Source organism: Mus musculus, chromosome 3 (genome assembly GCF_000001635.26).
Source record: "Mus musculus strain C57BL/6J chromosome 3, GRCm38.p6 C57BL/6J".
Taxonomy (NCBI): Eukaryota; Metazoa; Chordata; class Mammalia; order Rodentia; family Muridae; genus Mus; species Mus musculus.
Window position 1 is genome coordinate 31,937,603 of NC_000069.6, and position 25,050 is coordinate 31,962,652.

Here is a 25,050-nt window from a genome sequence, read left to right on the forward strand (position 1 = left end):
CAGTAAACATCCTGGAAGAGAAAGCCATGGTTGCTAATCTTTGCACATATTGATAGATCATCCATAAACACTCATACTTGGATGCCCCTTCAGCCTGAACCATATGGGTTACAGCTTTGCCAATTTGTCCCATGGGTTACAGGCCTAGAGGTTCCTGATATGACTGTGTTCTGGTCAAAATGTACATTTATTCAGGACTTGGTTCTCTGAGGGCTTTCTCTGGTCCCCACAGAAATGTGTTTAAGCCGCTCGTTTTTTATTATGCTTTCCTGATTAAGTACTTGACCTTACATACAAATTATCTGCCTCCAAAGTATACATTCATAAACATCGGTTGTCTTAGCTTCTTTCCTGTAGATGTGATTAAATGACTTGACAAAAGTATCTCAAGGGAGAGAGGATTTGTTCTAACTCACAGTTCAGAGTACAGCCTAATGTGGCAGGGAAATCTAGGATGCAGAGCTCTCACACTGTTCCCACAATCTGGAAGTAGAGAGTACTGGATACTGAATCTCAGGTACTTCCTCTCCTTATGCAGTCCAGGATCCAAGCCCACAGCATAATGCCATCCACATTCAGGGTGTATCTTCCCACCTAGACTAACCTAATGAGCATAGTCCCTCACACTAAATAATCCTTTACAAGTGTACCTGGAGGTTTGTCTTCTAGGTGATTCTAGATCTTGTCAAGTTGACAGTGAGCACTAACCAATCACAGTGGTGCTGTGACCACCCACCCTGCCAGAAAAGGAGTGTCTCTGATAGATTATAAGCCCTTCTAAGGACATCAAGGCTATTGTCCACAGAACTTCAATCCATTTTATAACCATAGCATTTAATAATGGAGAAAGGGGATGGTGAAGTGCACAGGAGAGAGGATTGTAATATCCAATGTCTCTAGGGATAGCTTTGGAGCTATTAGTGCACACTTGACAGAACTAAATATATAAAGGTGTTTCTGGTTTGCTTTTGCCTTTGTTTTAAGATATATTGGGCTTGAACCAAAGCATTGGACATGCTAGGCAAGTGTTCTATGACTGAGCTACATCCTCCTCTTCTTGTTTTTCTGAGCTAGGTTTTCACCCTATATCCCATTTAGGTCTTGGGCTTCCAGTCCTCCCATCTATAATCCCTGAGTATTGGTATTGTTGGCATGTACCATCGTGTAAGGTTCAGAGAATTTTTAATATTAAGCAGGAGAGGTGAGGAAGAAGGGAGAGAAGTAGAAAGGAGAAGAGGGATGGAGAGGAGGAGGAAGAGAAGGACAGTGATCGGAGGTCATTCAGTTTCTGTATTATTCAGAACCTTTCTAAAGATAAATGACAGAAATGTAATTCAAGTATATCCCAGCAAATGGGAAATAGACTGGCTGACATCAAGTTACCTAGTCTCAGCAGAGCTAAGTCCAGCTAGTCCAAATGGTTTGGGTTTTGTTTTGGTTTGGTTTGGTTTGGTTTTGGTTTTTTTTTTTTTTTTCACTTTGTGCCTTTTTGCTCTGGAAATACCTACATTTTCCCAAGATTGTCTTCCTATGGCAGGATACTTGCTGGGTAGCCATCATAAGCTTCAGTTTTGTAGTGACTTTGTCACCAAATAGGCAGAGAAATTGACCTCTTCAAACATTGGAATGTTTACACTGACAGCAGTTTCAAGTGACCATAATAAAATCTGATTGGTCCCAAGTGATCATGGTGATCAATCATGTCATCAGAATAGCACATTCTGATTTTCTACCTTTATTCTATTCATGTGATCAATTCGTGTGACTGTATGTGTGATGTGTGACATCTCAGAAGTGTCCTGTGATGGACTCAAGATGGGTGAGAAAGGGGCAATTTTTAAAGACACATAGAAGGGACAAAGCAAAGATGTCACCTCCAGTCCCCTACTGGAGTTTCTGTTAAATACTCTCTTAGTCCCTCGCTATGCTTAGGTCATGTTGTCTTGTTTGCTCAGAAATCCTAGGACTTGGAGGTTTAAGCACCTGATGAACAAGAGAGCACTTTCTCACAGTGTAGTGCATTGAACACAATACATACTCACTCATTTAAAACAAGAACTTACAGAAAGATACCTTTGTAAATTGTTGGGAGAGATCATGTAAATGTTTCATGTATATTCATAAGATAGACTGAGTTGTCTTTAGCCTTCGAGTTTGAAGATGACAACACTGCCCTGAAGTTCAGCTATCCTAAGAAGGGCTGATTCCAGTAATAGTTTCAGCCAGTGCCCCTCAGTCCATGTCTTTGCATTACACTCTTCTTCCACACTACAAAGGGCTGAAGAGAAAACATTTTAAATTCCTGATATTGCCTTAAAAAAGAGCTAGTGTCCCCAACAAGGAACCCTCATCCTCCTGTGCTGCACGGAGCAATAGATGTGAAGGGTCCATGCGGTTAGTTAGCATCTCACGTTCTGTGCTGTGACAATTTGCCCTGTAGATGACATTCCTTTCCACCGAGAATAAGCACTCTGTGTCACCGACTCCAAAACGTTCAGTGTTCCTGGCACGTCAATTCAGCCTTTCACCCATTTGTCTGAAATTCCATCTCTAAGCTACCTTTCAAGATTTTCTTGTTAGTGTGGCTTTGCAATTACACTAGAGAGAGAAAAAAATAATGAAAAAATAAAATCCAAAGGAAGACAGTGTTTAAATACATACTTCTTATCACTTGTGGAGTCCTGCAGGGGAAAAAAAAACCCTTAGAATGTGTTTTACTTTGTCTGAAAAGGAGCATTGTGAGTGAACAAAACATGAATATATTTCAGGCAAGATAAGTGTAAAGGATGTATTATGAGAAATAGCAGTACAACAATAGCAGTTCATTTCAAGGCTCTCCCTGCAGTGACCGTGGCAGCAACACTGCCATTTCACACTTGTTACAGTAAGTTTCCTTTGTTAATAACTCAGCGTGACAAAGACTTCTCTTCCAGTGTTACCACACAGTTGTCTCCTGCTCTCACAGAGGGGGAAAGGAAAGCTGGATGCTTGCATCTAGAGTGAAGAGGAAGAGGGGAACTAAGGACAGGTGGCAGCTTCAACAGCACAATGCACGAAAATGATGATGGGAAACACAAGGGGCTCTACTTCAGAAAGGGGAAGAGGAGGGAAGGATGGAGAAGGAGAGGAAGGAGGACGGGAGGAGGACAGAAGGGAAAAGGACAAAGAAGAAGATGAAGAGGCAGATTCAGTGAGGTCTGGTAAGAAGAAAAAGAGCTTTGACCAAGAATGTGTGTTTGTGTTTCACCTTCAAGTGTGCTATATGGGACTCACACACAGGTCTGTGTGTACATGAGGCAGAAACTCTTCCTCCAAGTCTCACTCATAAGCTATAATAACATCTACCTGCATTGCTGCATAGAATGCAACCACCTAACTAAGCAATGACACCAATTGTTATATTCTCATCACTTTGCCAATTGGATTTTCCCAGGAGAGCCTGTTTACCTCTCTTCTGATTCAAACATTGTGTTCCACTTGCACAGCTGCTTCATTTCCTCCACAAACTAACCATGTTATTTCAAAATTCTGGAATGTAACATGCCCTTTAGATGGAATCTCTAATTTATTTTACAGACTTTTTGTTCTTCCGTTGTCCCATTTCTACACACTCCACTTGTAATTTCCCTCCTCAGCCAATTGGGCTATAGCTCAGCATCATCTAGAATGTGGTGGCATCCAGCACTTTATTACTGAGTACCCAAATTTTAGTTTGTGAGATAAAGTGACCAAAGTCATATTTTGAGTTTGTTGTTTAATGGTGGTTATAGAAACTGTATGTATGCCCTTCAGGGAAATGCCTAGCTAGAGCCAGAGAAGCTGATCCAACAGTTTGCACATCTTTCCAAAATGGGTAAGAACTAAGTAATGGGCTTCCTTGGTGAGTCACCATGGAAGACTTCAATCAGCTTGCAACTCATTCATATGGTCAATGAAGCTCCAACCTCTGCATCAGCACACCTCCCCCATTCCAGTTCATTTGACCAGAAGGAAGACGGCTTCGGGTCTCACCCCATAAATACCTTCCAAGGTTATCGCTTCAACCACACAAATTTCAATTCAGGACGCTGGACAGCGCCATTGCTTTTTTTGAAAAATAGAGAGCCGCCTACTGGCTAGAGGTCTGTGGAATCTTAGTCCAGTTTCACATACTGGGATTCTAAGACAAAAACAAAAACAAAACAAACAAACAAAAAACAAAACAAAAACAAGCAAACAAACAAAAAAAACCTAAACAAAAATCTTTGTGAGCCTCTTTTCCTGACAGCATGTTCCCCACAATGAGGATATCCTATTGTGTCTCCCAAGAACCCAGCAATCGAGGTTCACATCTAACTCTGATGAAGCATCCTCGCAGACAACTTTCAAGTATTTAATGAAAGTTGAAAACATATTTGTGAGTTATATAAACTCTGAAAGTTTACTTTTTGTTTCACAGAAATAATTTTGTGACTAGTTGATCCAGTTAATAAATGATATTATTTGCACAAGAAATGATCCTTTCTCCATAGTAAATTAAGAAATATACTCATGCAAACATGTATATGTGAGCACCCCATACACATTCTTTACACTGAGCAGCCTCCCTTTACTCCATAGTATACAAGTTATAAACAGTTATACCTGAGAATTGATTGTTTTCTTGGAGAAATGATCTTTGTATAACACCCAGGGTGGTAAAAATTAAATACAAACTATAAAGTCTTTTCATTCACATAATAACTTAGAGTAGAAACAGATGAGGTGGGAGAAAGCCTGGGGATGGCAAGATGATCTCCAGCAGGCATGTGTGTAGTTAGAGCACTCTGGAGAGTGACTCTCCAGTGATTCTGTATTTTATGGATTCTCGCTGTTGGCATTCTTTAAGGATCCTTTGATTTTTAAGGAGTGTACACATTAAGATTCTCTGTGCTTGCTGGATGGTGGTGGCACATGCCTTTAATCCCAGCATTCAGAAAGCAGAGGCAAGAAGATTTCTGAGTTTGAGGCCAGCCTGCTCTACAGTGTGAGGTCCAGGACTACACGGAGAAAGCCTGTTTTAGGGGGGGGGGGGAGGCAAAAACAACCAATCAACTTCTGTTCATAAGATTTTGTTTTCATAGGCTCTCATATCATCTCCTAATTTAATTACTTTAAAACTAAAAACAGCACAATGAGATACATGGAAAATCTACTATTTATAGACAAATATGGATCCTGTAGGAAGAACCTCACTCACCCTACTCAGTCCTCAGGATGCCACTTACACAGGAAGAAAACCAATCACCATCTACAGAGCCCTGCTGAGACATTGTGTGAAGCATCATTATTTGAAAGAATAAAGACCCAAGCAATGGCTTACAAACTCAAAGCAGCACATCTGGAACCATGTGAAAGTGGGATATGTTCAGAGTGTTGTGTTTTGCTGTCTTTGTTGCTTAAAAATTCTCATAACTTTTATAAGGTTCTCCACAGATTGCTTTTGACAAAATACAAACACAAACATAAGCATATCTGAAGAAGGAAAAGTTCTACATTTCAACTCCTGACGTTTGTAATTCAGGTCCAGCCATGAATGGCATAGAGGTACCTACAATTACTACAATCACTAAAAATCCAGTCTTGAGTGCATTAGGATCCTTTAAAGGCTTTACTCAGAAACAGATAGATGAGGCATGGTGCTGGGGCAAACTGCATTCTGGGAACTTATAGTAAGAACTTTGGTTTCTTTAAAAACATTGGAATATTATGGGAATATGGTTTTGGTTTAATCCAAGGTGTAGGATATGGTGTTGCTTCGGATTGCCCATAGTGGCAAACTATGATTTACCTCATGAGTTGGCAGGGGTTGGGGGTTGATTTTGTCAGCTGCAAATAGTTAATTTTGCATAGATTTTGGAATTCTGGAGACCCTTGAGATGGTATTTAAATGCAAGAGCCCTGAGAGCAGTGAAGCAACAGCTGCTGCTTCTGCTGCTGGATGCTGGATGCTGGATGCTGGATGCTGGATGCTGGATGCTGGATGCTATTTGGAGATATCCGAAAGACAAATATTGGACCTGTCCCAAGGAACTTGATGCCCTATTCAGCAAGAAGTAGTCTACCAATATTGACACTCCCTTCCCCTCTAGCCTTCTTTCTGTTCTACCTAGTGTTGGGAATGGGGTGGAAAGGATGAGAGTGGAAAATGGTGGTAGAAATAGGGGCCCAGCCGGAGCATCTGAGGGAGCCATCTTGGTTCCCGGATCCCTCAGAGACTAGTCTGCGCAGGTGAGAGTGTGGACTACAGAACCTAACAGCTTCTGGGTTAGGCAGAAGCCACACAGCTTCTGGGGCAGGCCCCATTTCGGGCTGCAGACATCCGGGCACCTTTCCTGCCAGAGGAGAGGTGTCTGCCCCACCTGGTAGGGCGTTGCCGGAGCACCTGGGGGAGCCAACTTGGATCCCAGTTCCCTCAGAGACTAGTCTGCACAGGTGAGAGTGTGGACTACAGAAGCTACACAGATTCTGTGAAAGGTGGAAGCGAAACAGCTTCAGTGACAGGCCCTGTTTCAGGCCTTCATCTTCTGCCAGGAGGCAGGTCCGAACACCAGATATCTGTGTATCTTCCCTGCAAAAGGAGAACTTGCCTGCAGAGAGTACTCTGACCACTGAAACTCAGGGGAGAGCTAGTCTCCCAGGTCTGCTTATAGAAGCTAACAGAACCATGGGAGGAACAAGTTCTAACCAGAGACAACTGTAACATCTAACTCCAGAGATTACCAGATGGCTACAGGCAAACTTAAGAATCTTACTAACAGAAACCAAGATCACTCACCATCATCAGAACCCAGCACTGCCACCTTAGCCAGTCCTGGATAACCCAACAGACCCAAAAAGTTAGACCCAGATTTAAAAACATATCTCATGATGATGGTAGAGGATATCAAGAAAGACTTTAATAACTCACTTAAAGAATTACAGGAGAACACTGCTAAACAGGTACGAGTCCTTAAAGAAAAACAGGAAAACACAACCAAACAGGTGATGAAATTGAACAAAACTATGAAAGACCTAAAAAGGGAAGTAGACAAAATGAAGAAAACCCAAAGTAAGGCAATGCTGAAGATAGAAACCCTAGAAAAGAAATCTGGAATCATAGATGCAAGCATAAGCAACAGAATACAAGAAATAGAAGAGAGACTCTCAGGTGCAGAAGATTCCAAAGAGAACATCTGCACAACAATCAAAGAAAATACAAAATGCAAAAAGATCCTAATTCAAAACATCCAGGAAATCCAGGACACAATGAGAAGACCAAACCTACGGATAATAGGAGTACATGAGAATGAAGATTTTCAATTTAAAGGGCCAGCAAATATCTTCAACAAAATTTTGGAAGAAAACTTCCCAAACCTAAAGAAAGAGATGCCCATGAACATACAAGAAGCCTACAGAACTCAAAATAGACTGGACCAGAAAAGAAATTACTCCCGACACATACTAATCAGAACAACAAATGCACTAAATAAAGAGAGAATATTAAAAACATTAAAGGAAATAGGTCAAGTAACATATAAAGGCAGGCCTATCAGAATTACACCAGACTTTTCAGCAGAGACTATGAAAGCCAGAAGAGCCTGGACAGATGTTATACAGACCCTAAAAGAACACAAATGCCAGCCCAGGCTCCTATACTCAGCCAAACTCTCAATTACCATAGATGGAGAAACCAAAGTATTCCATGACAAAACCAAATTCACACATTATCTTTCCACGAATCCAGCCCTTCAATGGATAATAACAGAAAAAAACCAATACAAGGACAGAAACCACCCCCTAGAAAAAGCAAGAAAGTAATCCTTCAACAAACCAAAAAGAAGACAGTCACAAGAACAGAATGCCAACTCTAACAACAAAAATAATAGGAAGCAACAATTACTTTTCCTTAATATCTCTTAATATCAATGGACTCAATTCCCCAATAAAAAGAATAGACTAACAGGCTGGCTACACAAACAGGACCCAACATTTTGCTGCTTACAGGAAACCCATCTCAGGGAAAAAGACAGACACTACTTCAGAGTAAAAGGCTGGAAAACAATTTTCCAAGCAAATGGTCTGAAGAAACGATCTGGAGTAGCCATTCTAATATCGGATAAAATCGACTTCCAACCCAAAGTTGTCAAAAAAGACAAGGAGGGACACTTCATACTCATCAAAGGTAAAATCCTCCAAGAGGAACTCTCAACTCTGAATATCTATGCTCCAAATGCAAGGGCAGCCACATTCATTAAAGAAACTTTAGTAAAGCTCAAAGCACACATTGCACCTCACATAATAATAGTGGGAGACTTCAACACACCACTTTCATCAATGGACAGATTGTGGAAACAGAAACTAAACAGGTACACAGTGAAACTAACAGAAGTTATGAAAGAAATGGACTTAACAGGTATGTACAGAACATTTTATCCTGAAACAAAAGGATATACCTTCTTCTCAGCACTTTATTGTACCTTCTCCAAAATTGACCATATAATTGGTCACAAAACAGGCCTCAACAGATACAAAAATATTGAAATTGTCCCATGCATCCTATCAGACTACCATGGACTAAGGCTGATCTTCAATAACAACATAAAAAATGGAAAGCCAACATTCATGTGAAAACTGAACAACACTCTTCTCAATGATACCTTGGTCAAGGAAGGACTAAAGAAAGAAATTAAAGACTTTTTAGAGTTTAATGAAAATGAAGACACAACATACCCAAACTTATGGGACACAATGAAAGCATTTCTAAGAGGGAAACTTATAGCTCTGAGTGCCTCTGTCTTAGTCAGGGTTTCTATTCCTGCACAAACATCATGACCAAGATGCAAGTTGGGGAGGAAAGGGTTTATTCGGCTTACACTTCCATGCTGCTGTTTATCACCAAAGGAAGTCAGGACTGGAACTCAAACAGGTCAGGAAGCAGGAGCCGATGCAGAGGCCACAGAGGGATGTTCTTTACTGGCTTGCTTCACCTGGCTTGCTCAGCCTGCTTTCTTATAGAACCAAGACTACCAGCCCTGAGATGGTCCCACCCACAAGGGCCTTTCCCCCTTGATCACTAATTGAGAAAATGCCTTACAGTTGGATCTCATGGACGCATTTCCTCAACTGAAGCTCCTTTCTCTGTGATAACTCCAGCTGTGTCAAGTTGACACAAAACTAACCAGTACAGCCTCCAAAAAGAAACTAGAGAGAGCACACGCTAGCAGCTTGACAACACACCTAAAAGCTCTAGAAAAAAAGGAAGCAAATTCACCCAAGAGGAGTAGAAGGCAGGAAATAATCAAACTCAGGGGGGAAATCAACCAAGTAGAAACAAGAAGAACTATTCAAAGAATCAACCAAACCAGGAGCTGGTTCTTTGAGAATATCAACAAGATAGATAAACCCTTAGCCAGACTCACTAGAGGGCACAGGGAAAGCATCCTAATTAACAAAATCAGAAATGAAAAGGGAGACATAATAACAGATCCTGAAGAAATCCAAAACACTATCAGATCCTTCTACAAAAGGCTATACTCAACAAAACTGGAAAACCAGTACGAAATGGACAAATTTCTAGACAGATACCAGGTACCAAAGTTAAATCAGGATCAAGTTAATGATCTAAACAGTCCCATATCCCCTAAAGAAATAGAAGCAGTCATTAATAGTCTCCCAGCCAAAAAAAGCCCAGGACCAGATGGGTTTAGTGCAGAGTTCTATCAGACCTTTAAAGAAGATATAATTGCAGTTCCGCACAAACTATTCCACAAAATAGAAGTAGAAGGTACTCTACCCAACTCATTCTATGAAGCCACAATTACTCTGATACGTAAACCAAAGAAAGATCCAACAAAGATAGAGAACTTCAGACCAATTTCCCTTGTGAATATGGATGTAAAGATATTCAATAAAATTCTTGCTAACCAAACCCAAGAACACCTCAAAAGAATCATCCATCCTGACCAAGAAGATTTTATTCCAGGGATGCAGGGATGGTTTAATACACGGAAATCCATCAATGTAATCCATTATATAAACAAACTCAAAGACAAAAAGCACATGATCATCCTGTTAGATGCTGAAAAAGCATTTGACAAAATACAACACCCATTCATGATAAAAGTCTTGGAAAGATCAGGAATTCGAGGCCCATACCTAAACATGATAAAAGCAATATACAGCAAACCAGTAGCCAACATCAAAGTAAATGGAGAGAAGCTGGAAGCAATCCCACTAAAATCAGGGACTAGACAAGGCTGCCCACTTTCTCCCTACCTATTCAATATAGTACTTAAAGTCCTAGCCAGAGTAATTTTACAACAAAAGGAAATCAAGGGGATACAAATTGGAAAGGAAGAAGTTAAAAATATCACTTTTTGTAGATGATATGATAGTATATATAAGTGACCCTAAAAATTCCACCAGAAAACTCCTAATCCTGATAAACACCTTCAGTGAAGTAGCTGGATATAAAATTAACTCAAACAAGTCACTGGCCTTTCTGTACACAAAGGATAAACAGGCTGAGAAAGAAATTAGGGAAACTACACCCTTCTCAATAGTCACAAATAATATAAAATATCTTGGTGTGACTCTAACTAAGGAAGTGAAAGATCTGTATGATAAGAACTTCAAGCTCTGAAGAAAGAAATTAAAGAAGATCTCAGAAGATGGAAAGATCTCCCATGCTCATGGATTGCCAGAATCAATATAGTAAAAATGGCTATTTTGCCAATAGCAATCTACAGATTCAGTGCAATCCCCATCAAAATTCCAACTCAATTCTTCAACGAATTAGAAAGGGCAATTTGCAAATTCATCTGGAATAACAAAAAGCCTAGGATAGCAAAAACTCTTCTCAATGATAAAAGAACCTCTGGTGGAATCACCTTGCCTGACCTAAAGCTGTACTACAGAGCAATTGTGATAAAAACTGCATGGTTACTGGTATAGCCACAGACAAGTAGAGCAATGGAATAGAATTGAGGACCCAGAAATGAACCCACACACCTATGGTCTTTGATCTTTGACAAGGGAGCAAAAACCACCCAGTGGAAAAAAGACAGCATTTTCGACAAATGATGCTGGCAGAACTGTCGGTTAGCATGCAGAAGAATTTGAATTGATCCATTCTTCTCTCCTTGTACTAAGGTCAAATCTAAGTGGATCAAGGAACTCCACATAAAACCAGAGACACTGAAACTTATAGAGGAGAAAGTGGGGAAAAACCTCAAAGATATGTGGACAAGGGAAAAATTCCTGAATAGAACAGCAATGGCTTGTGCTGTAAGATTGAGAATCGACAAATGGGACCTCATAAAATTGCAAAGCTTCTATAAGGCAGAAAACACTGTCAATAAGACAAAAAGGCCACCAACAGATTGGGAAAGGATTTTTACCAATCCTAAATCAGATAGGGGACTAATATCCAATATATATAAAGAACTCAAAAAGGTGGACTCCAGAAAATCAAATAACCCCATTAAAAATGGGGCTCAGAGCTAAACAAAGAATTCTCACCTGAGGAATACGGAATGGCTGAGAAGCACCTGAAAAAATGTTCAGCATCCTTAATCATCAGGGAAATGCAAATCAAAACAACCCTGAGATTCCACCTCACACCAATCAGAATGTCTAAGATCAAAAATCCTGGTGACAGCAGATGCTGGCGAGGATGTGGAGAAAGAGGAACACTCCTCCATTGTTGGTGGGATTGCAAGCTTGTACAACCACTCTGGAAATCAATCTGGTTGTTCCTCAGAAAATTGGACATAGTACTACCGGAGGATCCTGCAATACCTCTCCTGGGCATATATCCAGAAGATGTTCCAACTGGTAATAAGGACACATGCTCCACTATGTTCATAGCAGCCTTATTTATAATAGCCAGAAGCTGGAAAAAAAAAAACCCAGATGCCCTTCAACAGAGGAATGGATACAGAGAATGTGGTACGTTTACACAATGGAGTACTACTCAGCTATTAAAAAGAATGAATTTATGAAATTCCTAGGCAAATGAATGGACCTGGAGGTTATCATCCTGAGTGAGGTAACCCAGTCACAAAAGAACTCACATGATATGTACTCACTGATAAGTGGATATTAGCCCAGAAACTTAGAATACCCAAGATACAAGTTGCAAAACATATGAAACTCCGGAAGAACGAAGACCAAAGTGTGGACACTTTGCCCCTTCTTAGAATTGGGAACAAAACACCCATGGAAGGAGTTACAGACACAAAGTTTGGAGCTGAGATGAAAGGATGGACCATCTAGAGACTACCATACCTGGGGATCCATCCCATAGTCAGCCTCCAAATGCTGACACCATTGCATACACCAGCAAGATTTTGCTGAAAGGACCCTGATATAGCTGTCTCTTGAGAGGCTTTGCCGGGGCCTAGCAAACACAGAAGTGGATGCTCACAGTCAGCTATTGGATGGAACACAGGGCCCCCAATGGAGGAGCTAGAGAAAGTACCCAAGGAGCTAAAGGGGTCTGCAACCCTATAGGTGGAACAACAATATGAACTACCCAGTACCCCCCAGAGCTCATGTCTCTAGCTGCATATGTATCAGAAGATGGCCTAGTCGGCCATCATTTGGAAGAGAGGCCCCTTGATCTTGCAAACTTTATATGCCTCAGTAAGGGGGAATGCCAGGGTCAAGAAGTGGGAGTGGGTGGTTAGGGGAGTGGGGGGGTGGAGATTCTGGGGGACTTTTGGGATAGCATTTGAGGTGTAAATAAAGAAAATACCTAACTAAAAAAAATTTTTTTAAATGAAATAGGGACCCATATAGTAGACAAAATTCTAACTAGAATTAATGGCTAAGATAAAGTTCCTAAAGGAGATAAAGTTTATAAAGTAAGATAAAGATTAGGATTCAGATACGATAAAGTTTATAAAGGAGAGGCTAGATTGATGGTCAAGGACAAAAGTGAGAAATCTCACCTAGAGGAAATCAGGGACCACTTGATGGACAATGGTGCAGCTTTGATAAGCAAAGAGCAGGATTTACATTAAGATGCTACAAACCATGAAATGCTGTTCTAATGTTTGATTCTTTCCAAATGCACAAAATAAAATACATTGCACTCTAAGCTATATGTCAATAAAAGTAGTTGAATTAGGTAATGTCAGAGTTCAGAACAGATGTCCACTAAGAACACAGAATCAAGGAAACAGACATTGCTATCAAAGAAGACGCAAGACCCTGTAGAAACAGCCTGAGGCAAAAGCTTGTTTGGACATGGAGGGTACCATGCAGGAAACTAGCATCCTTTGGTTCTACTCCCCTTTGCTCCTCATAGGCTTTCTTCCTCCCAATGCAGAACCATGTTGACCTTTTGCCCCATGCATTTATTTTCTCTCTGCTTCTTGAATGTGCCTTCCTTGTATTTAATTTGCCATCACCCTACCAGCCTCCATGTCTGCCTTGGGGATCACCTTTACAGTTGTTTTCACTTCTGTAGTTATCATGTGATGCAAACTGTCTGTATACTCTTTATTCCTTTTCCCAAGAAAGATATCGACCTGGGGCTCTCACCACCCTGACGTCAGGTGGCCAGCCATACTTCAATCAGCTTTGATTATAGAAGAGTGGCCATTTGACTCCTCAAGCCCCCTGTTTGCATGCAAAAATGGATGCAACGGCACATGAATAACATGCTTTTCAAAAGTCTGTGACATCAACATGCTTTCATTCTAGGTGGGAGAAGCAATAATAAAAGTTTAAAAACAAACAAGACAAATGCAGGGGTGGCAAATACTAAATACATTTTGAAAGTCATTAGATGAAGAGAAGGGATCACGATGCAGGGTTGAAGGCATAGCTGAGTGGGTTGTGTGGCTACATTATAAGTAAAGCATACTGAGTCTTCTCTGTTCTCAGCCAGTCCTCCCCATGAACCAGGGTGAAAATTAGCATTAAAGTTTAAACCTTACAGATGCTCCTCACTGTGCAGTGCAGCTGTGTCCTGATGAGCTCAGTATGTAAGGTGAGAATATGGTGAAGTTAAAAATGCATGTATTACAACTGGTCTACCAAGCATCACAGTGATACAGCACACTGTCCTGCCTGTGGTTTGCTCTCAGTCTTGTGTCTGTGTGTCTGGCAGGCAGGGCAATAGCACATAGCTACTCTGGAAAAATTGAAATTGAATGTCTGAAACAAAGGCTTTATTAAGTATGTTTAACTCTCACACCATTGTGTAGTTAGGAAATCCTAAGTCAACCAACTGCATGCTAAGCATCATCCGTACCTGCTGTCACAAGCTGTGGATAGGCAGTTTCTGAACACGTGGGAGGAGTCACAAATCTGGGGCATCAAAGAAATCGTCTCGGAGAAGTAACTTTGCCACGACTCCTAGTCTGAACTATTATTTAGTGGCTAAAAGCTAACCAGGTTAGGGGAGGGGGTAGAGAATCAGCTACGAGAGATTTTTATATAAATGTTCAGGACAAACTAGAGCCTTGGGAAGCACACTGGTTCCCAGACGATGCAGTGCCCACCAGCCTCCCATTCTGGAACTGGAGCAGTCTTAGTTAGTACCTAGGATGGCTGTTCATGTGATTGACAGAAAGAATCCTATGCAGCCTGAACTGCTCTAGGGGTGGGGGAGGGGGCGTTTTATCTGTAGATATCTGTCATCACTGTTTGAAACACTGTTTAAAATCTAAATCAAAGCATCCATTCCAACATTTAGCCTAAGGATGTCACAATCCTAAGACCTGACTCTTTTGAAGAAAAAAACCAAAAAAACAAAAAATCTTTAAAATCAGAAGTCTTTCCGTGACTTGTATGTTTCCTGTCACCTTTCCCAAACCACCCCAGGCTCCTGCAAAATCAGAGAAGAGAACACAAGAAATGTTCCCTTATGTCTTTCATCTGTTCTACAAATACATACGGAAATTGTTGATCCAGGCTTGTGGGTAATGAACCTGGCCTTGGAGAATCATCTTTCATTTTCCTGTACACACTTTGCATGTTTCTGCCAAGCCAGGAAGACTTGGATATGATTCTGTTTACATGCACACTTATAAGAACTAGACAGAAATTGTATTTATAAAGTAAGATTATACAGAAATGGTCCTGGTTACACATTATCTTTATTGCAAAAATATAAATAAAAAAGAGTGTGATCATAAAGAAAGTAACTACCTTTCCTGAGATTTCCCAGTAGTACAACTGAAGAAGGAAATAGGTGATATATGTTAGTTTCTACATACAAAAGAGAATTCAGTGACATATGTCTTCTTTAAAAAAAAAAAAAAACAGCTTTCTTCATGTGTCCAGCTGATTATAGCCAATAGGGAAAACTCTGTTTTGAATTATGAAAAATGAGTGTGTTAGGATACTAAGTGACTAAGTCAAAGGACACATTTCCTTGAACAGTAAGTGGGTAACTCCGAGTTAATGCCCCATATTGGATGTCTTTTGGAAAGTTTAGAAGACTATTAAATTGCCATTAAGCTTATGGAATAACTGGCTGTTTGAAATGTGATCTGCTTGCTACCTGCATTTCATAAAGAAATGCAAGCAATTGCATTAGGCTACACTAATCACGGCCAAATTTTATTTTCTTGTCTAAACCAGAATTTAATTATACAGATATGAAAAGGGAACTTAATAACACTGACTTCCAATCTCTTCTTGGCTGGAAATTTACCAAGAACATTATCTAATTCAGCAATAGGAGATTATATTCTCTGGTTAGAAGATTCAGTTAAAAATTTAATCTCTTTGTTTCCAATATAACTGAATTACTACGTGTTTAACCAAGGATGGGTTTCTTTTGGTCGGACATTAGAGGATGGAATTTGGAGACAGAATGTCTTCTCCCCACAGCCTCAACTTCCTTTCTGTCTCTGCAATTCTGATAGCTGCTGAAGCTCTCCGAAGTGCAGACCCTCCCAGTGTGGAGCGTTGTCTGCTGTACTTCTCACAGGATAGTTCTTTTGAAGGATAAATGAGCCACGTTTTTAACAGCACTCAGAAGTCAGAAACTGGGGAGCAGATGGCCAGAGTGCATGGCTCCTTCACTGCACGTCAGATACTCAACAGAGGTTATGGTGTTCTGGTGACACAATAGTTGGGTGAAACTGAGTTCTGAACTATTTGCCCTGCCTAGAAAAGCTAGGTTGGAAGGAGTTATCCAGCCAGAAATGACGCTGTTTTATAAGTGGAATGTCTTGTCCAAGTTCTCTAAGAGGACTAGGAGGACCTACAGATAACACAAATCGCTGGCCAGGGGACTACCTTCCGTGGTGCTACATTAATCTGCCTCAAGAAGGTGATGAGGGAGATAACTCATTGGAGGTGAACACAGCCATTATATCTCAGTGACTGGCAGCATCTTGTGACTCCCAAGGCATCCACTGCTCAGCATGAAATTTCTGGTTAGAGGCAGGAGAATCAGAAGAGTTTCCTATTTGCAAACTTATGCAGATGGGTGAGGCTCGCTTAGTAACAATGCAGAGAAGCCCTGGGCAGTGTTTATTCTGCAGCTGAAAGATACTCTTCCCAGTACTTGCACCCTCACCCTCCTTCCCACCCCAAAAACCTCACGCGCGCACATACACACACACACACACACACACACACACACACACACACACACACACCACCTCCCATCCAAACTTACTCTCGTGACAAGAAGGAAAGTTAATTGTTACACTTGCTCTTTCTCATTGGCACAGATCTCAATAGCCCCCTTCTACTTCCTGCAAATGAAACAGAAACTATCTGAGGCACAGCAAGGTATACATACATAGTTGGGCCTCTTGTCTACAGTGCTTTCGTTCCTAACAGGGAGTGTCTGTCCGCCAGTGTTTTCAGCTTTAGCAGCTGGGCTCCTCTTGACAGACTGAGAGAGGGGTCCTCAAGGGGAAAACATTACCATCTGATTAAGGCTCTCAAGCAAATTAAAACTCTCTGGACAGGATCATCTTTCCCTCTCTTAGATCTCAGGGAACAGAAAGGAGATCATCTCTCTGGGCAATTATCAACTCTGAAAGTGCTTGTGGTTTGAGACTCCAGCAGAACTTATTGCACACGGCATCATCGTAATGTACTTGAACAAACTCAAATTTCAGTGGCTCTTCTGTTCCACGTGACCCAACATGACATTTGTGAAGCTCTGTTTCCACCCCTCAGGTCATTTCTTCTTTGTTTCTGCACAGCCAATCTGCCTTATTTAAGCTCAAGTCTTGTCTTAGCCACCCCTTTTCATAGACTAGACAACTTCTAATTGTCCATCTCATGGCCAACCTGCACAAAAGGTAGGACCATTGTTTTATGTTGTTGTCTTTTTCTCTTGTAGAGACTGGATTTCTTGTAGGAGGAGAGTGCAGGGTTAGGAAAAAACAGAGTAGGAGGCTGAAAACAGCCTCTAGCCTCTCACCAGGGTCTCTGAATGTGTGGAGGCTGCGTTAATTCATACACTTCATCCAGGATCACTCAGTTGTTTTTCCCTCATAGATGTAGATGGTCTGGCCTGGATCTGATCCAGAGAGTTGGGGAGTCAATAAGAGCTGCCTGAGTAACTTTGCTTCTTTATTATTAAAGCAATATAATGTGAGTTTTCTAGGGCACCATCGTTTCCCTTAAAGCCAGTATAAACTGCTTTATTAGAGATTATAGCACCACTGGGACAGAAGGCAAGAGCAATTATTTATATGATAATATGAGCTGATAATTTAGGCATAATTCATTCACATAAATGTTCTAACATTGCCACATAAGTTTATTAGCATATGTGGCAGAGTATGAGTTCTACCCAGACAGCAAAGCCTCCTATAAAACAATTTGTAATTGACTTTTCATTTTTTTTCCTATATGGCAGAGTGGTGTAGGAACACAGTGAGATTTCAGAGTGAGGAGCTTGCCACCCTTAGCCTTCTTGTTGTTTATCTGCCCTGTCCCTGCTTTTTGCTTCATTCACACAAGATGGGATGACTGGAGTAATCATCTTAATGGAGAAGGGGATTTTGTGGAGGCAGTTCAAGTTCAGGGTAGGAGAGTTAAGGAAGAGGGTTAAAGGGTCCATGCAGGTCCTTGCTCTGACTTTCTCTTACTCTAGATGAAAATAATTCCAGCTGTAAATACCAGCTAAGATCAAATTAGAAAAGATTTTTGTGATATGCCATTATCAAGGCAAGAAAAATATAAAAGCACAAAACAGTAATTATGGTCATGGATCACACATGCCAGAGAAGCTAATGGGCTTGCAGTTCTCCTCCTGATGGCCATGGGTGTTTAAAAGTTGGTTTTTAGAGGCAATCTCTCATCATCAGTCAGAAGGAAGGAAGGGTTTGGGGAAGAAGTCTTTCTAGAAGCAAGGTAACAGAGATGAAACAATCTCTTGCAATAAAAGAAGACCACGGAGAAGCTACACTGTTTTCAGAGACTTAAAAGGGTAAGAATAGGGAGAAGAGACAATGGGAATGAGGAATTCTCCAGGGTTCCTCCAGACATGTACCGTTTTCATCGTTTTTCTTAATAGTCCAAGTAACATGTGTTCTCTGAGTTATGCCTACTAGATGTACTATTGCTAACACACAATTGAATAATTTTCTCTATAGTTAAGTGCATAGTATATCATCCTTCCTATGTTTGCAGTAAAATATGCCAATCTCTTCTCCTATGATTTGTTGACAAACTTTGAATGATTCTCCTATATCTTTTTCAGTAACACATATTTCTATGCCTTAAATTCTACTTCACCTTGGTTTTATTTTGGGTCCTTTGGGAGAAGGCAGTCTTTATTTTCTCCAAACATATATCTAACAATGCTCCCTTCGTCTTTGGCTGATCCGAAATGTCGTATCAGTTGTGCAAGAGAGCAGTGTAGTAAAGGACATTATCCCATCCCATGCAGCAGGGTAGCATAGCAGAGGGTAGTGCCCTATCCTGTCTGCTCCCTTGGTCTGTGTTTATCTCTCTGTTATACCATTGGTATGGTAAGTTTAATTAGTAGGCAATATGTTCCAGGAAAACTCTTTCCTATATACCTACATTAGTCAGTTTTTAAGCAGATTATTAGAGAAGTATTGGAGAGAGAAGGGCAGAACTAAGACTCTTGAAAATTTTTTTAATTTAATTTTATTTTAATTATGTATTTTCTTCATTTACCTTTCCAATGCTATCCCAAAAGTCCCCCATACCACCCCCACTCCCCTACCCACCCACTCCCACTTCTTGGCCCTGGCGTTCCCCTGTACTGAGGCATATAAAGTTTGCAAGACCAATGGGCCTCTCTTTCCACTGATGGACTAGGCCATCTTTTGATACATATGCAGCTAGAGTCAAGAGCTCCAGGGTACTGGTTAGTTCATAATGTTGTTCCACCTATAGGGTTGCAGATCTCTTTAGCTCCTTGGGTACTTTCTCTAGCTCCTCCATTGGGGCCCTGTGATCCATCCAATAGCTGACTGTGAGCATCCACTTCTGTGTTTGCTAGGCCCCGGCAAAGCCTCTCAAGAGACAGCTATATCAGGGTCCTTTCAGCAAAATCTTGCTAGTGTGTGCAATAGGATGGACCATCTAGAGACTGCCATACCCGGGGATCCATCCCATAATCAACCTCCAAAGACTCTTGAAATTTAAGGATCTTTCTCATGGAAGAACAGCATTTGGAGGGTTAGTTCTCTTTCTCAAGGGATCTGTCTGGGAGGAGTCCAGAGTGTTCTGCTTGGCCTTTAACTGACTCGGGTGATAGCCATTTGCTGTGTACATTATCACACTCCAGGTCAGTGGATATAAACTTGACCTGGTTGATCTCTGCCTTGAACAGTTTGGCTGGCAAGGAAAGATCCCAATGGGGAAAAACCTCTCGTTCCAGCTATTAATGATGATAAGGATAAGGCTTAAAGGCTTGCCATTATTATTAAGCACAACATAGAAGAGTCTTAGCACTTAACACAAGCTGGGCAATGTGCAGGAACCTTGGACAGAAATTGATGAGGAGTAGCTAGAACTGTGCCCTGGGAGTATACAGACAGCCTCAGCAGACACATCCTCATTTACCACTTGGCTTTCTTAGATACGCGTGTTCCTTTAAAGAAGCAAGATGTTCTCTACAGAGAGTAATCCCCATGAGGATAACGCCATTGACAAAATGAATCCTGTCTAGCATGCTCAAACACAAGCATATATAAGGGATAAATTGATAAATAGAAGATGAATGGATAGATGAAAGAAAGAAAGAAAGAAAGAAAGAAAGAAAGAAAGGAAGGAAGGAAGGAAGGAAGGAAGGAAGGAAGGAAGAAAGAGAAAGAAAGAAAGAAAGAAAGAAAGAAAGAAAGAAAGAGAGAGAGAGAGAGAGAGAGAGAGAGAGAGAGAGAAAGAAAGAAAGAGAGAGAGAGAATGAAAGAAAGTGGTTAAAAGATAGATAGATAGATGATAGATAGATAGATAGATAGATAGATAGATAGATAGATAGATAGATAGATAGACAGATAGATAATAGATCTGTCATATATATGTACACACCTTATATTGTACACACAGACATATACGTATGCACACATTTGTTTTTTACACCCACACTAGAAACAACTGTTAGTGCTTTTGTTCCATACCCAGCACACTGAGGCTAACTAAGCTCCCCATTCCACACGACTTTACAGAACCTCAGGTAATAAGAGCAGGTCCCTGAGTCCTAGGAGCATCATTAGTAAAACATGAAGATCCACTTGGAGGCTTCTTGTAATTTACGAGATAGTGGACGTGAGGCCTGTAGCAAGGGACCTGAACATGCTCATCGGCTGATAGATACTCAGCTCACACAACTGTTAAGTGGCCTTATGGCTCCTAGAGGAATTTAGCAAATTCCCTCAGGCACATGTCAGAACTAAATCAATCTCTCTCTCTCTCTCTCTCTCTCTCTCTCTCTCTCTCTCTCTCTCTCTCTCTCTCCCTCTCTCCCTCTCTCCCTCTCTCCCTCCCTTCCTCCTCCAGTGTGTGTGTGTGTGTGTGTGTGTGTGTGTGTGTGTGTGTGTGTGTGTGTGTGTGCATGAACATGTAGAGGCCAGAGAACAATCTGCCATTTCCGAGGTTCAACCTGTGTTGTTTTTTTGTTTTTTTGTTTGTTTGTTTTGAAACATGCTCTTTCATTGGCCTGGAATTCTTTAAAACACAAAACCAAAAACTAACTAAGAAAAACCAGAACCACAGGTCCTAGGGACGCAAACCAGGTCCTCATGCTTACAAGGCTTCACTTACTGAGTCATCACCACAACAGCCATCGGGCTTTTTCCTGAAAGCCATCTTCTAGATCCTTAGAAAGACTCTAAGCAAGAAGGACGTAAATTTATCAAAATAAGATCTCCACTGAAAGCATGAATGTAGTGAAATGTGAAGATGCCTCCACAGGCTCAGGTTGACACTGATGTTAGGAAGGAGATGAACTTGTCAAAAAATTTTTAATTGGTTATTTATTTCATTTACATTTCCAATGCTATCCCAAAAGTCCCCTACACGCTCCCCCACCCACTCCCCCACCCACCCACTCCCACTTCTTGGCCCTGGAATTCCCCTGTACTGATTCAAAAATTGTAACTTAAGCTTTAAACCAGATAGTATTTTCTTCTATGTATCTATACCTTCTATAACATAACGGTTAACATAGCATTAAATTTTCTCGGAACAGTTAAGGGAATGTATCATCCATTATTGGCAAGTAGTAATATTCACTGAGACCTTTCTGCGTGCCACTCATTTCAGAAGCTGTATGCACAGAGTAGGTGACAAATGCACCTAGAGCCACACAGCTTTTACTTAGTAAACATGCTCACCCAGAAAGTCTAGTCCCAACACTCCTGACAATAAATACTTTGATCGATTTTGAATGTAGAGTTATATCAAACATGGTGGTGTGTGCTTTTTCAGTCCATCAGATCTACACAGTGGGTTCTACACCAGCTGGGGCTGCCAGGTCTACATAGTGGGCTCCTCACCAGTCAGTGCTATTAAATATTTATAAATAGAATCAGGACCACACTGCAGTGGAAACATTGAACAGGCCTGGAGCCTCTTTTAACTCCCAAACAGGGAGATATCATCTCTAGACCCTGTTTGAAAGAAAGAAGGTGAGTCTACTAATTTTATTTCAAAGTACTCTGTGATGTTGCATGAGTCTTGAGCCACTAAACCACAAAGCATACAATACAAGTGGCCGGCAGCAAGCTGCTTCTGAATTTTACCTAAGATTTTGTTGGGTTTATTTTGGGGGGGAGGGGTATATTTTATTTTGTTTGTTTTAATGGCATATGCTAACATGGATTAATTCATATATCAAAGTCCCATTCTGGTGAGTTTTCCAGTCAGTATGTCCCTTCCTACTCAGTGCATCCTGGCTCGAAGGACGATCTGGAACCCGTCCAGTAGAACCAGTACCTGCACTGCTCTGCCTGCTGCCAGGCTCCATGTCTGGTAACAGGACTGATGAAATCTCTTGGCCAGATCCAGGGGTGAGAGGCAGCTGGGCAACCTGTCCCCAGCCTCTGGCAAGCCCTTCTGGACTGGCAGTGAGTCCCCTACTTCCTATACGTGGTTGCTGCTCCTTAAATGGAGGGCTAAGCCTCCACGGGGCTGGCTGTCCAGTGAAGCTCTGCCCTCTGGCACCTTCTCTTTGAAGTCTGAAAGTCAGTCTGCAGTCTGAAAAGACAGAATCCAGCTTTCCTCTGCCCTGCTGGCTTCCTGCGGCAACTCTGTCTTTACCTCTTTGTAGTTGGAGGTTCTACATGAAACTGGGGGAAAGAGATTTTGCCACCATTTTTTTTTCTGCTAAAAATTAATAGATTTACAGATTCCTGAATTCTGCTTCACTCCTATACAATTTTTTTTCCATTTTTTATTAGGTATTTAGCTCATTTACATTTCCAATGCTATACCAAAAGTCCCCCATACCCACCCACCCCCACTCCCCTACACACCCACTCCCCCTTTTTGGCCCTGGCGTTCCCCTGTACTGGGGCATACAAAGTTTACGTGTCCAATGGGCCTCTCTTTCCAGTGATGGCCGACTAGGCCATCTTTTGATACATATGCAGCTAGAGTCAAGAGCTCAGGGGTACTGGTTAGTTCATAATGTTGTTCCACCTATAGGGTTGCAGATCCCTTTAGCTCCTTGGCTACTTTCTCTAGCTCCTCCATTGGGAGCCCTGTGATCCATCCATTAGCTGACTGTGAGCATCCACTTCTGTGTTTGCTAGGCCCCGGCATAGTCTCACAAGAGATAGCTCTATACAATTTTTTTTAAAAGTACAATATTGTCTCTTTCCAGACAAGGCTACAAGAATGTCTGTCCTCATACACTCTGTTGTCAGAAGCAGACATTATTTTCCACTGACTCTGCTTTGATTTTAGTGGCCACATTTATAGAGCACCTGAGCTGTCTTAAAGTTACATCAGCAGCTATGTATGAAGTTCCTGCTACAAGATATGTAATCTCCCAGGCTAGACCCCCTTGTACAAAAGGCTTCAGAAGACCCAGAGTGAACACATTGTTTCAGACTGTGAGAAAGCCAAATCCTACATGGACACAAATGTCACACTACAGAGCCTCTGCTTCCCAGGAAGATTGGCTACATCTGCTTCATGAAGCAGAGGCTCACCCAAGACAAAGACACCGTTTAATATGTATGCTCATTTTCAATTCTCTTGAGAGCTATTCATATGTGAAATGCATCAAAGTTCTAACTTTGAATCAAGTCGAAGGGAAGACACAGCTGGGCTTGTAGTTATCATGTGAGGTCAGCCCTAGCTATGCAAGGCTCTCTGATGGGCTACAAGCTGCTTCCATTTAGTGAGACAGACTCCACCAAATGATAAGACTTTATGTTTTAATAAATTTGTTGTCTTTGTCAAGATGTTTTGCTCCATTTAAATTATTCTTGGAGTATAGAAGCTGGGCCGTTTACATGAGCAGCAGGGCAGAGAGATGGTTTTGTGTAGTGCAGGTTTGCACTGAATTCCCATCTCTGTACAAAAGGCTAGGAAGCAGCTGTGCTTCTCAGTTTGCTCCCTGGGGCTTGTGAAGCCTGCCAACCATCTTTTCTTTTTGTGTGTGACAACTTTGCTGTAACATAGCCTCAAAAAAGACCATTTATGGATTCTAAATGTTTTTGCCGTCCAAGGAATGGGGCTCGATGAGTCCATTCACCATGCAATTTCATTTTTAAAATGAAATGGAAGGCTGGGACCGTAGCTCAGGGCTAGAGCTCTTGTCTGTATGCACAAAGACCTGGGTTCAATCGGCATCACGAAAATAAAACAATAAATAAATAAGATGAAATGGGCTGCATGTGGTAATTCAAATTTGTAATGCCAGCACTTAAGAGACAGTTGGATTCCTGTGGCTACCTAGTGAGATCCAGGCCAGCCTAGGATTCAGAATAGAAACTTGTCTCAAAATGGATGCGAAGGAGGGAGGGGATAGCAACAAGGATGAGGGAGAAGGTGTAGAGGACTACAAGGAGGAAGGGAAATAGAGACTCTGCTATTGGGGTGGTTATTGTGACTAAAGTCTGCTAACAGTACCACAATACTCTTGAGTTTGAGATTAATTTAAACCTGAAGAACAGTGCAATTTATTACCTGGGTCCTTTTCAGTTTGAGCCATTATCCATTATATTGTACATATCCAAACTGCAGAGACAGAAACTCTTAAAATATTTATGTACATATTTATGGAGTGTGAAATGGAAAATGATACACCTGGGAACAAGTACCAAACAATGGAAAAAGTACCTAATAAAATGAGCAAGCCACTGAGAAGCCTCGCAGCACCCAGCTCGCCTCCTCCTACAGGGACAAGAGAAGAAAACATTTCTTATCTACAGCTATGTGGCACAGTGTCTACACAGGAGGGGCTGCTTCAAAATGGGAGACTCAGCCTTTTATGGGCCTTCTTTTCCCTGCCTAAGTTACATACACTTGACTCAAAGGACTTACTTCAAACCACTGATTGAACTCTCTTTCAGCCATCTAACTGAAAAAAAACCAGCTGGAAATGAATCATTTTCCTCTATCAGTTTTGATCAATGA

At 41.3% G+C, this 25,050-nt stretch overlaps 1 protein-coding gene across 4 annotated transcripts in view; it reads left to right on the forward strand.

Annotated features, from left to right (window-relative positions):
• Kcnmb2 (potassium large conductance calcium-activated channel, subfamily M, beta member 2) overlaps nt 1-25,050 on the forward strand; it is a 298,320-nt gene that overhangs the window by 35,742 nt on the left and 237,528 nt on the right. Inside the window, exon 1 of one of the 4 annotated variants that reach the window (XM_006535548.4) lies at nt 12,785-17,282. The exons of the other annotated variants lie outside the window; for them this stretch is intronic. Coding sequence (XP_006535611.1) covers nt 17,263-17,282 — 20 coding nt within the window. The 5' untranslated portion in view covers nt 12,785-17,262. Of the gene's footprint in view, nt 1-12,784; nt 17,283-25,050 lie in introns of those variants that run through there. 4 annotated transcript variants of the gene reach the window in all.